Here is a 14,759-nt window from a genome sequence, read left to right as displayed (position 1 = left end):
TTGTTCATGTGGGAGAATATTCCAATAAAGGTGCACTACACACTACTTTTGAATTCATTATTGGGCTTTGCGTATACAATGCAGTTAATCGCGATTAATCGGAGAAATAGTGCGATTAACTTCAATTAAAATTTTTAATCGTTGCCCAGCCCTAATATATATATATATATATTTCTTTTTTTTAATTGATTTTTGAAAATTATTAAACGATTTTGAATCATGATTCGGATGTGAATCTACATCTGCTGTACACATTTACTTATAAAAAAAAATTAAAAAAATATTTGTATTTAACTTTATTAAACGCTGGAGTAGAATTTTACTAAACAAAACCAGTTTTCTTTGAAGTAATATAAACATTTATCTGTCACTCATAGAACTGGCATCCAATGTTGTGATTTTAAAAGGTTTCCAATCCCATCGTTACCCCCAGGAATGAGGTGGAATCCTGCGGTGCCCAAAGACTCACAGCCCTTTTACTCCAATGCAGTTTTTGCAGGGTATTATTTGTATGCTGTGCTGGACTCATCACATATTCCAAATGTAGCTTCTCAAAATGCATCACATGACTCTTCAATATTGCAGCTGAGGTATGACCTGGAGTGTCGTTATAGTCTGTGATTTGACAAGAATGGGACTTCCTGGCCATCCAGGAAGCCTTTAACTTTTGCACAAGACAACTTTAAAGCAGGGATCTCCAAGCACAAGCTTCAAAGATTGAGCTTCGCTTAAGTTTCAGTCAAACAGTGGTATTAATTTTATTTTTAGTGATTAAAAACGCTGACTAGAAGGAAATGCAGACAGAATTAAAGCTGCGAGCGGCCTTGGTCGGGTTCTAGCGAGTCATGATCGCCTTCTTCCCAGTTCCCCACCACCCAATATGTCATGAGGACCGGAGCATGTGACAGGGAGCTAGAACCGTTACAATTATAAACCACAAGGGGGCGATATTGGTCACGGTCGGTTCCGGATCAGCTTGGTATCAATTTGGAAGAAGAGCCATCATTTAAAGGCCTACTGAAAGCCACTACTAGCGACCACGCAGTCTGATAGTTTTTATATCAACGATGAAATATTAACATTGCAACACATGCCAATACGGCCTTTTTAGTTTACTAAATTACAATTTTAAATTTCCCGCGGAGTTTCTTGTTGAAAACGTCGCGGACGTGACGTCTCGGGTTGTAGGACATATTAGCCCAGCACCACACACGGCTAAAAGTAGTCTCTTTTTATCGCATAATTACACAGTAATTTGGACATCTGTGTTGCTGAATCTTTTGCAATTTATTCAATTAATAATGGAGACGTCAAAGAAGAATGCTGTTGTTGGAAAGCGGTGCATTGCAGCTGCCTTTCGCACCGAAACACAGCCCGTGTTTCTTTGTTTGTTGTGAAGCTTTAACACGGAGCGGTCAAGCGAACATTGTTTCTCTACGTCAACCAGCAAGTTTTTGGATGGGAAAATTGTGATATTAAGTCGGCTCTTCCCGGAGACTTCGGTGGATTATGCGACTTCCTCATGCAGCTCAAAAAGGCAGCTGTGATCTTGGCTCCTCGGCTTCTCTCAGAGACACTGGCGTTCACCGCAGCCATCCGACTTTCTGGTATGACTTTACAATCTCACTAAAATAATATTAACACAATAAGCAGATAAGGGATCTTCCACAATTATCCAAGTAAATGTGTCTAATTACATCTGAAACGGTCACACTGCCGCCGCCTGGAGCCGTTGCTATTTTTTTTTTTTTTTTTTTGTGCTTCACTCTAACTTTCCTCATCCACAAATCTTTCATCCTCGCTCAAATTAATGGGGAAATCGTCGCTTTCTCGGTCCGAATCGCTCTCGCTGCTGGTGGCCATGATTATAAACAATGTTCAGATGTGAGGAGCTCCACAACACGTGACGTCACGCGACATCGTCTGCTACTTCCAGTACAGGCAAGGCTTTTTTATTAGCCACCAAAAGTTGCAAACTTTATCGTCAATGTTCTCTAATAAATTTTTCAGCAAAAATATCGGGAAATGATAAAGTATGACACATAGAATGGAGCTGCTATCCCCGTTTAAATAAGAACATCTCATTTCAGTAGGCCTTTAAAGTGAAATCATGACAGTTTGATGGTTGATGACACCGCCCACTACAAACAGTTCCCCACCAATCAGGGTGTCCGCTTCATCAAACGTACCAATTGAGGTCAAAATCTGAGTTAGTGAAACGGAGTTAACAAATGTTGCAGGCCGAAAAAAATCCATCAATCCATCCATTTTCTACCGCTTATTCCCTTTTGGGGTCGCGGGGGGCGCTGGCGCCTATCTCAGCTACAATCGGGCGGAAGGCGGGGTACACCCTGGACAAGTCGCCACCTCATCGCAGGGCCAACACAGATAGACAGACAACATTCACACTCACATGCCGAAAAAAATAAAAAATAAAATAAAATAAACTTAAGTGTGTCATTAATTAATAAATCATGAAATCAATAATTAAATGGTAAAAACATTAAATGTACTTTTATATTAAAACATTTTTGTTTGATTTAAATCAAATGGAGTTAACACATTTAAGTAATTATTTTTAAAATGTGTTAATTTGTGTCCCCTTTTTTAATCATCCCTTGTAATATTGTAATAAAAACAATGGATTATCAATGATATAATTGTATTTAAATACAGAAATGTATTTGATATAAAAGTGCATTGAATAAATACAATATATATATATATATATATATATATATATATATATATATATATATATATATATATATATATATATATATAATATATATATATCATATATTGCATTTATTCAATGTACTTTTACATCAAATACATTTCACATATGATACATACTGTATGTATATATATACATATTATATATATATTATATATTAGGGGTGGGCAAATTAATGCGTTAATTATGAGTTAACTCATCAATCTATTAACGCCGACAATTATTTTATCGCACATTTGCGTATGTTGTTTACATGCTTTTATTTTGTTAACGCCTTTTCTTAACAAGATGGCGTCGAGGGACTCTTGCTAAAGATGGAACATTTGGCAAAAATACCGGACAATTCTGCAAATTTCATGGCTGGCTTACAGCGTGGTCACTCCGGGATCACTTACGACCGCCAGACAATTATGAATGTGGATAGATCGGGCCGTTTTGGACTGAATGAGGCGTGCTTACTAGACCGGCTAGCTAGCATGGGAATACTTTGCCGGCTACATCCAGCGGCCTGTGAAGCAGCGGAGTATATGTGTTGTCTGTCTATTTATGAATAATGCAGACCAGGAGTGTTGGCTGAGTTCTTAAAGTTTGCTTTCAGAGCGTGCATATCACAACATACAAGATGCCGTCATGGCGACACAACCTATACCGGGCTACCGCGCATGCTCGTCACTCCTGTTGCATGCTGGGTAGGGTAGTTCTTTTATTCCCTGGCTCATAACATCACAATATAGTACCATGTATATGCGTTCAGTTTATCAAAGCACCAAGCAAACAATCGGAAAATTCCCATCATATCAATTCCTAGATATGGTCATAATTATTTTAAGTGCACTACGCACAATAAACACAACATTATTAATATTGCTACTACGGATAATTTGATCAAAAATTCCCTAAAACAGCCCACTACCTATAATATAGGTTTTTTAAACATAAGATCCCTGATAAAAAAAAAAATGTTTCTGCTGTTACCTCAGAAATTGCCTGTTCAGATGTTATGATTGTGGCTCAGAGATTTGTATGTAGATTATATTTATTTTCCATAACAAACAGGATAACTTAAATACCCTGGCAGTGGCAATAAGCTTAAATGTTTGTAAATGGGAGAATATTCCAATAAAGGTGCACTACACACTACTTTTGAATTAATCATTGGGCTTTACGTATACAATGCAGTTAATCGCGATTAAACGGAGAAATAGTGCGATTAACTTCGATTAAAATTTTTAATCGTTGCCCAGCCCTAATATATATATATATATAGACACACACATATATAGATGTATCACATATTGCATTACTTTTATATCAAATACATTTCTGTATTTAAATGTAATTATGACTTGACATATTTGATTCTTCAAAAATGTATTCATTTGTTGAATTTTGTCCCATTTTTTAATCGTCCCTTGACTTTTTGTAATCAAAATAATTGCTTATCAAATATATGTATATATAACTATTATATATTGCATTAAATAATCAAATCTACTTTTTTTTACATATTGTTGTATTTAATGCCAGTTTTAATGAGTTAATGACACATTTAACAACACAATTTAGTTGAACATCCCTGCTTTAAAGTGCAATGCAAACACAAGTACTCACAACTCTCGGTTGTGTGTGTGTTTGTGTTCGCGCGCATGTGTGTGTGTGTGTGTGTGCGTGCGGCGTCTACATAAGCGACTCGAGGCTTTCGGCGACGTTGGTGTTCCCCAGCAGCACGGAGCCGTTGGTCTCGAGACTGTGCAGGGCCCGCTGGTCCTCCTGGCAGCTGACCAGACTGAGCACGGCGCGGTACAGGTACTGGTACTGCTCCTGCAGGGGGCGCCAGTGGCCTTTGCTCTCAGTATCGTTGGCGACAGCGGCGAGTGTGTGTTTTTGAGGACACTCACGATATCGTTGAAGACCCCCGGTCTCATGAGGTTGGTCATGCGGGCCACCTGGTAGACGTCCACTTGCCCCTCCTCCTGCAGCTGGTTGGACAAGGTGGTGAGGGCGCAGAAGAGTCCGGACGTGACGCCTCCCAGACTGCAGAGCAGGTAAAAGGTGAGTATGGAGAGTGATAAATAAATGATAAATGGGTTGTACTTGTATAGCGCTTTTCTACCTTCAAGGCACTCAAAGCGCTTTGACACTACTTCCACATTCACACACACATTCACACACTGATGGAGGGAGCTGCCATGCAAGGCGCTAACCACCACCCATCAGGAGCAAGGGTGAAGTGTCTTGCTCAGGACACAACGGACATGGCGAGAATTGGTACTAAGTGGGGATTGAACCAGGGACGCTCGGGTTGCGCACGGCTACTCTACCACTGCGCCACACCGTCCCAAATGTGGGGATTGAACAACTTGGGAAAAATGTCCCATTCATTTCAATGGGAACTTTCTGGAAATTTGGGGAAAATGCATGAATGTCCTGAATCAGCTTAATTGGTTGGTGTTGGAATTGTTTAAATCCGTCAAGTAGTAGCAGTTTTTTTAATTGAAAAACGGTACGACGGACTTTCGGGAAAACCGGGACTTTTTCAAGTTCTTAAACCAACTTGGGTATTTTGTCCTGACTAAGAGGAATCTTTTGAAATGGGTTGAAAAATGTGACATTTATTTCTACACATTTAGCTTTAAAACTCTGCTGTACAGTAAGTGTGTTTGGCTCCCTTTTTTCCAGGAACACTAAATTCTAAACACAATACTTTACTTCTTATTATTTATTCCACTTCCGACGAGAGAAAAGAGGCAGAGGTAAGTTGCAGATGTGTTTTATGTTTTGGTAGCACACACGCTAACAACATTAGCCCTGTTTGTCTGATCACACACGCTAACAACATTAGCCCTGTTTGTCTGATCACACACACTAACAACATTAGCCCCGTTTGTCTGATCACACACACTAACAACATTAGCCCTGTTTGTCTGATCACACACACTAACAACATTAGCCCTGTTAGTCTGATCACACACGCTAACAACATTAGCCCTGTTTGTCTGATCACACACGCTAACAACATTAGCCCTGTTTGTCTGATCACACACGCTAACAACATTAGCCCTGTTTGTCTGATCACACACGCTAACAACATTAGCCCTGTTTGTCTGATCACACACACTAACAACATTAGCCCTGTTTGTCTGATCACACACGCTAACAACATTAGCCCTGTTTGTCTGATCACACACACTAACAACATTAGCCCTGTTTGTCTGATCACACACACTAACAACATTAGCCCCGTTTGTCTGATCACACACACTAACAACATTAGCCCCGTTTGTCTGATCACACACACTAACAACATTAGCCCCGTTTGTCTGATCACACACACTAACAACATTAGCCCCGTTTGTCTGATCACACACACTAACAACATTAGCCCCGTTTGTCTGATCACACACACTAACAAGATTAGCCCTGTTTGTCTGATCACACACACTAACAACATTAGCCCTGTTTGTCTGATCACACACGCTAACAACATTAGCCCCGTTTGTCTGATCACACACGCTAACAACATTAGCCCTGTTTGTCTGATCACACACGCTAACAACATTATCCCTGTTTGTCTGATCACACACGCTAACAACATTAGCCCTGTTTGTCTGATCACACACGCTAACAACATTATCCCCGTTTGTCTGATCACACACACTAACAACATTAGCCCCGTTTGTCTGATCACACACGCTAACAACATTAGCCCTGTTTGTCTGATCACACACGCTAACAACATTATCCCTGTTTGTCTGATCACACACGCTAACAACATTAGCCCTGTTTGTCTGATCACACACGCTAACAATATTAGCCCTGTTTGTCTGATCACACACGCTAACAACATTAGCCCCGTTTGTCTGATCACACACACTAACAACATTAGCCCCGTTTGTCTGATCACACACACTAACAACATTAGCCCCGTTTGTCTGATCACACACACTAACAACATTAGCCCCGTTTGTCTGATCACACACACTAACAACATTAGCCATGTTTGTCTGATCACACACGCTAACAACATTAGCCCTGTTTGTCTGATCACACACGCTAACAACATTAGCCCTGTTTGTCTGATCACATACACTAACAACATTAGCCCTGTTTGTCTGATCACACACACTAACAACATTAGCCCTGTTTGTCTGATCACACACGCTAACAACATTAGCCCTGTTTGTCTGATCACACACACTAACAACATTAGCCCCGTTTGTCTGATCACACACGCTAACAACATTAGCCCTGTTTGTCTGATCACACACGCTAACAACATTAGCCCTGTTTGTCTGATCACACACACTAACAAGATTAGCCCTGTTTGTCTGATCACACACGCTAACAACATTAGCCCTGTTTGTCTGATCACACACGCTAACAACATTAGCCCTGTTTGTCTGATCACACACACTAACAACATTAGCCCTGTTTGTCTGATCACACACGCTAACAACATTAGCCCTGTTTGTCTGATCACACACGCTAACAACATTAGCCCTGTTTGTCTGATCACACACGCTAACAACATTAGCCCTGTTTGTCTGATCACACACACTAACAACATTAGCTCCGTTTGTCTGATCACACACACTAACAACATTAGCCATGTTTGTCTGATCACACACACTAACAACATTAGCCCTGTTTGTCTGATCACACACGCTAACAACATTAGCCCTGTTTGTCTGATCACACACGCTAACAACATTAGCCCTGTTTGTCTGATCACACACGCTAACAACATTAGCCCTGTTTGTCTGATCACACACACTAACAACATTAGCCCTGTTTGTCTGATCACACACGCTAACAACATTAGCCCTGTTTGTCTGATCACACACACTAACAACATTAGCCCTGTTTGTCTGATCACACACACTAACAACATTAGCCCCGTTTGTCTGATCACACACACTAACAACATTAGCCCCGTTTGTCTGATCACACACACTAACAACATTAGCCCCGTTTGTCTGATCACACACACTAACAACATTAGCCCCGTTTGTCTGATCACACACACTAACAACATTAGCCCCGTTTGTCTGATCACACACACTAACAAGATTAGCCCTGTTTGTCTGATCACACACGCTAACAACATTAGCCCTGTTTGTCTGATCACACACGCTAACAACATTATCCCTGTTTGTCTGATCACACACGCTAACAACATTAGCCCTGTTTGTCTGATCACACACGCTAACAATATTAGCCCTGTTTGTCTGATCACACACGCTAACAACATTAGCCCCGTTTGTCTGATCACACACACTAACAACATTAGCCCCGTTTGTCTGATCACACACACTAACAACATTAGCCCCGTTTGTCTGATCACACACACTAACAACATTAGCCCCGTTTGTCTGATCACACACACTAACAACATTAGCCCTGTTTGTCTGATCACACACGCTAACAACATTAGCCCTGTTTGTCTGATCACACACGCTAACAACATTAGCCCTGTTTGTCTGATCACATACACTAACAACATTAGCCCTGTTTGTCTGATCACACACACTAACAACATTAGCCCTGTTTGTCTGATCACACACGCTAACAACATTAGCCCTGTTTGTCTGATCACACACACTAACAACATTAGCCCCGTTTGTCTGATCACACACGCTAACAACATTAGCCCTGTTTGTCTGATCACACACGCTAACAACATTAGCCCTGTTTGTCTGATCACACACACTAACAAGATTAGCCCTGTTTGTCTGATCACACACGCTAACAACATTAGCCCTGTTTGTCTGATCACACACGCTAACAACATTAGCCCTGTTTGTCTGATCACACACACTAACAACATTAGCCCCGTTTGTCTGATCACACACACTAACAACATTAGCCCCGTTTGTCCGATCACACACACTAACAACATTAGCCCCGTTTGTCTGATCACACACGCTAACAACATTAGCCCTGTTTGTCTGATCACACACGCTAACAACATTAGCCCTGTTTGTCTGATCACACACGCTAACAACATTAGCCCTGTTTGTCTGATCACACACACTAACAACATTAGCCCTGTTTGTCTGATCACACACACTAACAAGATTAGCCGTGTTTGTCCGATCACACACGCTAACAACATTAGCCCTGTTTGTCTGATCACACACGCTAACAACATTATCCCTGTTTGTCTGATCACACACGCTAACAACATTAGCCCTGTTTGTCTGATCACACACACTAACAATATTAGCCCTGTTTGTCTGATCACACACGCTAACAACATTAGCCCTGTTTGTCTGATCACACACGCTAACAACATTAGCCCTGTTTGTCTGATCACACACACTAACAACATTAGCCCTGTTTGTCTGATCACACACACTAACAACATTAGCCCTGTTTGTCTGATCACACACACTAACAACATTAGCCCTGTTTGTCTGATAACACACACTAACAACATTAGCCCTGTTTGTCTGATCACACACACTAACAAGATTAGCCCTGTTTGTCTGATCACACACGCTAACAACATTAGACCTGTTTGTCTGATCACACACGCTAACAACATTAGCCCCGTTTGTCTGATCACACACACTAACAACATTAGCCCTGTTTGTCTGATCACACACACTAACAACATTAGCCCTGTTTGTCTGATCACACACGCTAACAACATTAGCCCTGTTTGTCTGATCACACACGCTAACAACATTATCCCTGTTTGTCTGATCACACACGCTAACAACATTAGCCCTGTTTGTCTGATCACACACACTAACAACATTAGCCCTGTTTGTCTGATCACACACGCTAACAACATTAGCCCTGTTTGTCTGATCACACACGCTAACAACATTAGCCCTGTTTGTCTGATCACACACACTAACAACATTAGCCCTGTTTGTCTGATCACACACGCTAACAACACTGCAGCTAGGCTTGTGGTACAAGTACAATGAAAACAACGTGTCAGTAAATCATAAGTTACTTTCAGTAGTTATGTGGACAATTACTTTTGACTTTTACTTGAGTCTTATTACTTAATGGCAGGGGTGTCCAATTTTTCTCCACTGAATGGAAAAATCATTTGTCATATTCAAAACATACAACATGATGATTTTTTTTAAAACTTTACAGTCCTTCAAGTTTGGTCCCGGGGAGCCAGAAAAGTCTCAGTCATTAAAATGTTTAAAATCATGTCTATATTTTTTTATGTTTTTATATATCCCTACATCAACTTCAGATTTCCAGCGATATAAATGTATTTTATTTTTGATATGTTTTGGTCAAAACTCTTTTTTTATGGCATAAAACACAAAATATGCAATCTTTTCCCCACATTTTTTCCGAAAGTGGAATATTTGATGTGAAGTACTTATTGGAGCCTTACATAGGTCGATAATTCATAAAAAAAAAACATTGATTTTATTTCATCATTATTTGAATCATTTTTAAGATAAAAATCCCAATCAAATTATTGAGGACCTAAAAGAGCCCCCACTCATAATAGTGTTAAATACAGTCATACATGACAGTATTATTATTATTATTATTATTTGTGTTATTATTACTGTTGTAGTTAGTAGTAGTAGTATTGTTATTGTTGTAGTTATCATTATTGTTGTTATTAGTAGTAGGGACGGCGTGGCGGGCTTGTAACTTCTGGCAAGAATGTCGGACAGACATGAAACAAAAACCTCAATGTAGGTCTCACTTAGACCTACATTTTGATAATTGGCATCTCTCAGTTAAAATCAACAGGAAGTTAAAAATTACCCCTTCAAAATAAAAGTTTTGTAAAAAGCTGTCACCTTTTTCAAACGTCAACTCCTCCCAGTGCGTTTGTCGTTTCGACAAAACTGCTTGTAACTTCTGTTAGGAATGTCGTACAGACATGAAACAAAGACCTTTATGTAGGTCTGACTTAGACCAGGGCTTGGCAGCGGCCAAAGGCGGACCCGACCAACGCTGCTTGCAGCTTTAATTATTATTATTATTTTTGTTATTATTACTGTTGTAGTTAGTAGTAGTAGTATTGTTATTGTTGTAGTTATCATTATTGTTGTTATTAGTAGTAGGGACGGCGTGGGGCAGTGGGAGAGTGGCCGTGCGCAACCCGAGCGTCCCTGGTTCAATCCCCACTTAGTACCAATTCTCGCCACGTCCGTTGTGTCCTGAGCAAGACACTTCACCCTTGCTCCTGATGGGGGCTGGTTGGCGCCTTGCATGGCAGCTCCCTCCATCAGTGTGTGAATGGGTAAATGTGGAAGTAGTGTCAAAGCGCTTTGAGTACCTTGAAGGTAGAAAAGCGCTATACAAGTACAACCCATTTATTTATTTATAATACCTAGAGCAGGGGTAGAGAACCTAGGGCTCTAGAGCCAGATGTGGCTCTTTTGATGACTGCATCTGGCTCTCAGATAAATCTTATCTGACATTGCTTAACACGATAAATAATGAATAATTCCACTGGAAATCACAGTGTCAAAAATAACGTTCAAAATATAAAACATTCTCATGCATTTTCATCCATCCATCCATCCGGTTTCTACCGCACCTGTTCAAGAAGTCGCATTAATGGTAAGAAGTGTTTTATTTATTGTTGGTTAGCCTCAGAATAACATTGTCATTAAAAAGAACACGAGACTTAATATACTCTAAAAATGTTGTTCTTTCTTAAAAATGCACGCATATAGTTGTATTCAGTGTTAAAAAAAAAAATATATATATATATATATATGGCTCTCACGGAAATACTTTTAAAAATATTTGGCTTCTATGGCTCTCTCAGCCAAAAAGGTTCCCGACCCCTGACCTACAGTCACTACGTCCCATTTCGAAAAATATAAAATAATTCTAAAAACAGTTGCCTATTAGCACCAACTAACTTTGGTGCTAATAGGCCGTCCAAACAAGATATTAGTGATATTTATACATTGAGGTAATAAAAAAGGGTTGAGTGGCGGGATGTACAGTAGGTACAGTACTCACGGGTCGTGCACCACCATCGGGCCGCGTGCTCGATGCCCGCGCTCCATGACCGTGTTGATGAGCTGGAAACAGTTCCGAATGGGAGCGTCGGGGTCGGGCCAGCAGGACGCGATGTAAAGTTGGACCTCCAGGCTCAGATTGTTCTGGAAATACAGTTTTTATCCACAAGTTTTCTTTCAACGGGGTCTGCTTCAGCCTCTTTTACAAAAGTAAGGCACCATTTAATACAAGCCGCTACTTTTTTCCTACGCTTTGCACTCTGCGGCTTATAAAACGGTGCGACCGACTTATGAGTTTTCCTTCGCTGACGGGCATACTGCAAATAGTTTTCATTAAAAACATGCAAAGACACTAAAGTGGTGTTTTTTTTTTTGTTTGTGCAATGGCACCATCTTCTAAAAAAAAATCACTGTATTCAGTGTAAAAAAAATCAAGTGTTAAAAAATTGCACTGAAACAAAAAAAGTTGTAAAATTTGGTTCAGGGTAAAAAAAAAAAATTAACTGAAAAAAATAATGTTTTAAAGTTCAGTGTAAAAACATTCAGTGTTAACAAATTCTGTGTATAAATATTCAGTGTAAAAAAAATCAAGTGTTAAAAAATGTCATTGAAAAAAAAAAAGTTTTAAAATGCGGTATAAAAACATTCAGTGTAAAAAAAAATTAACTGAAAAAAAAAAAAAAGTTTTAAAATCCGGTGTAAAAAATTCAGCGTAAAAAAAAAATCAGTGTATTCAGTGTAAAAAAAATTGCACTGAAACAAAAAAAGTTTTAAAATTTGGTGTAAAAACATTCAGGGTAAAAAAAAAAATTAACTGAAAAAAATAATGTTTTAAAGTTCAGTGTAAAAACATTCAGTGTTAACAAATTCTGTGTATAAATATTCAGTGTAAAAAAAATCAAGTGTTAAAAAATGTCATTGAAAAAAAAAAAGTTTTAAAATGCGGTATAAAAACATTCAGTGTAAAAAAAAATTAACTGAAAAAAAAAAAAAAGTTTTAAAATCCGGTGTAAAAAATTCAGCGTAAAAAAAAAATCAGTGTATTCAGTGTAAAAAAAATCAAGTGTTAAAAAATTGCACTGAAACAAAAAAAGTTTTAAAATTTGGTCTAAAAACATTCAGGGTAAAAAAAAAAATTAACTGAAAAAAATAATGTTTTAAAGTTCAGTGTAAAAACATTCAGCGTTAACAAATTCTGTGTATAAATATTCAGTGTAAAAAAATTAAGTGTTAAAAAATGTCATTGAAAAAAAAAAAAAGTTTTAAAATTCGGTATAAAAACATTCAGTGTAAAAAAAAAAATTAACTGAAAAAAAAAAAAAAGGTTTTAAAATCCGGTGTAAAAAATTCAGCGTAAAAAAAATCAGTGTATTCAGTGTAAAAAAAATCAAGTGTTAAAAAATTGCACTGAAACAAAAAAAGTTTTAAAATTTGGTGTAAAAACATTCAGGGTAAAAAAAAAATTTACTGAAAAAAAAAAAGTTTTAAAAGCCGGTGTAAAAAAAAATCTGTGTATTCAGTGTAAAAAAAATCAAGTGTTAAAAAATTGCACTGAAACAAAAAAAAGTTTAAAAATTTGGTGTAAAAACATTCAGGGTAAAAAAAAAAATTAACTGAAAAAAATAATGTTTTAAAGTTCCGTGTAAAAACATTCAGTGTTAACAAATTCTGTGTATAAATATTCAGTGTAAAAAAATTAAGTGTTAAAAAATGTCATTGAAAAAAAAAAAAGTTTTAAAATTCGGTATAAAAACATTCAGTGTAAAAAAAAAAAATTAACTGAAAAAAAAAAAAAGGTTTTAAAATCCGGTGTAAAAAATTCAGCGTAAAAAAAAATCAGTGTATTCAGTGTAAAAAAAATCAAGTGTTAAAAAATTGCACTGAAACAAAAAAAGTTTTAAAATTTGGTGTAAAAACATTCAGGGTAAAAAAAAAATTTACTGAAAAAAAAAAAGTTTTAAAATCCGGTGTAAAAAAAAAATCTGTGTATTCAGTGTAAAAAAAAATCAAGTGTTAAAAAATTGCACTGAAACAAAAAAAAGTTTTAAAATTTGGTGTAAAAACATTCAGGGTAAAAAAGAGAAATTAACTGAAAAAAATAATGTTTTAAAGTTCAGTGTGAAAACATTCAGTGTTAACACATTCTGTGTATAAATATTCAGTGTAAAAAAATGTCATTGGAAAAAAAAAAAGTTTTAAAATTCGGTATAAAAAGATTCAGTGTAAAAAAAAAGTTTTAAAATCCGGTGTAAAAAATTCAGCGTAAAAAAAAATCTGTGTATTCAGTGTAAAAAAAATCAAGTGTTAAAAAATTGCACTGAAACAAAAAAAGTTTGAAAATTTGGTGTAAAAACATTCAGGGTAAAAAAAAAAAAAATAACTGAAAAAAATAATGTTTTAAAGTTCAGTGTAAAAATATTCAGTGTTAACAAATTCTGTGTATAAATATTCAGTGTAAAAAAATCAAGTGTTAAAAAATGTCATTGAAAAAAAAAAAAGGTTTAAAATTCGGTATAAAAACTTTCAGTGTAAAAAAAAAAATTAACTGGAAAAAAAAAAAAAAGTTTTAAAATCCGGTGTAAAAAATTCAGCGTAAAAAAAAATCTGTGTATTCAGTGTAAAAAAACAATGTAAAAAAATGTTCAGTGTATAAAATTCAGTGCATAAAAAATGTTTGCAAACCTTTTTTTTTTTATATTACTAAATGTTTTTACAGCTTCTAAAACTTCCTCTTTGTGTTCGGGCTCAAAAATATAAGGTTCTGGATCATAATTGTTCCCAAAGTACTTGTTGATGGCTCTCACACAGTCTGCTTGATTAGCATTGTTGTTGATGGGGAAAGGATCTCCTCTACGTCCCGGGTCACATGACTGGCTTCCTCAATACCTCTCAAAATGGCTCGGGAATCTTTGTGAGATAGTATCTATTTACTCGCTAACTTTGGAAGTCTTTTAGTGTCACAAATCAGATATATATACGATAATACCTTCAATATAAAACCTACTTGTTTTTCCACTCTGCTGCTACTTTATAAGTTCTGTCTTCTAGTCATC

General features: G+C 37.3%; 1 protein-coding gene across 4 annotated transcripts in view; it reads right to left on the bottom strand.

Annotated features, from left to right (window-relative positions):
• Positions 1-2,822: 2,822 nt before the first annotated feature.
• The window catches only part of LOC133561055 (receptor-type tyrosine-protein phosphatase zeta-like), a 213,382-nt gene continuing 201,445 nt past the window's right edge, over positions 2,823-14,759 (bottom strand). For all 4 annotated transcript variants that reach the window (XM_061914222.1, XM_061914221.1, XM_061914219.1 and 1 more), the window contains 3 exons: positions 11,708-11,850; positions 4,636-4,771; positions 2,823-4,558 (listed from right to left, as the gene is read on the bottom strand). In XM_061914222.1, the coding sequence (XP_061770206.1) occupies positions 4,415-4,558; positions 4,636-4,771; positions 11,708-11,850 (423 nt within the window). In that variant the 3' untranslated portion in view covers positions 2,823-4,414. The remainder of the gene's footprint in view (positions 4,559-4,635; positions 4,772-11,707; positions 11,851-14,759) is intronic.

This window comes from Nerophis ophidion, linkage group LG10, assembly GCF_033978795.1.
Source record: "Nerophis ophidion isolate RoL-2023_Sa linkage group LG10, RoL_Noph_v1.0, whole genome shotgun sequence".
NCBI classification, from domain to species: domain Eukaryota; kingdom Metazoa; phylum Chordata; class Actinopteri; order Syngnathiformes; family Syngnathidae; genus Nerophis; species Nerophis ophidion.
Note: the sequence above shows the minus strand (reverse complement) of the source record. Positions and strands in the feature narration are given on the sequence as shown.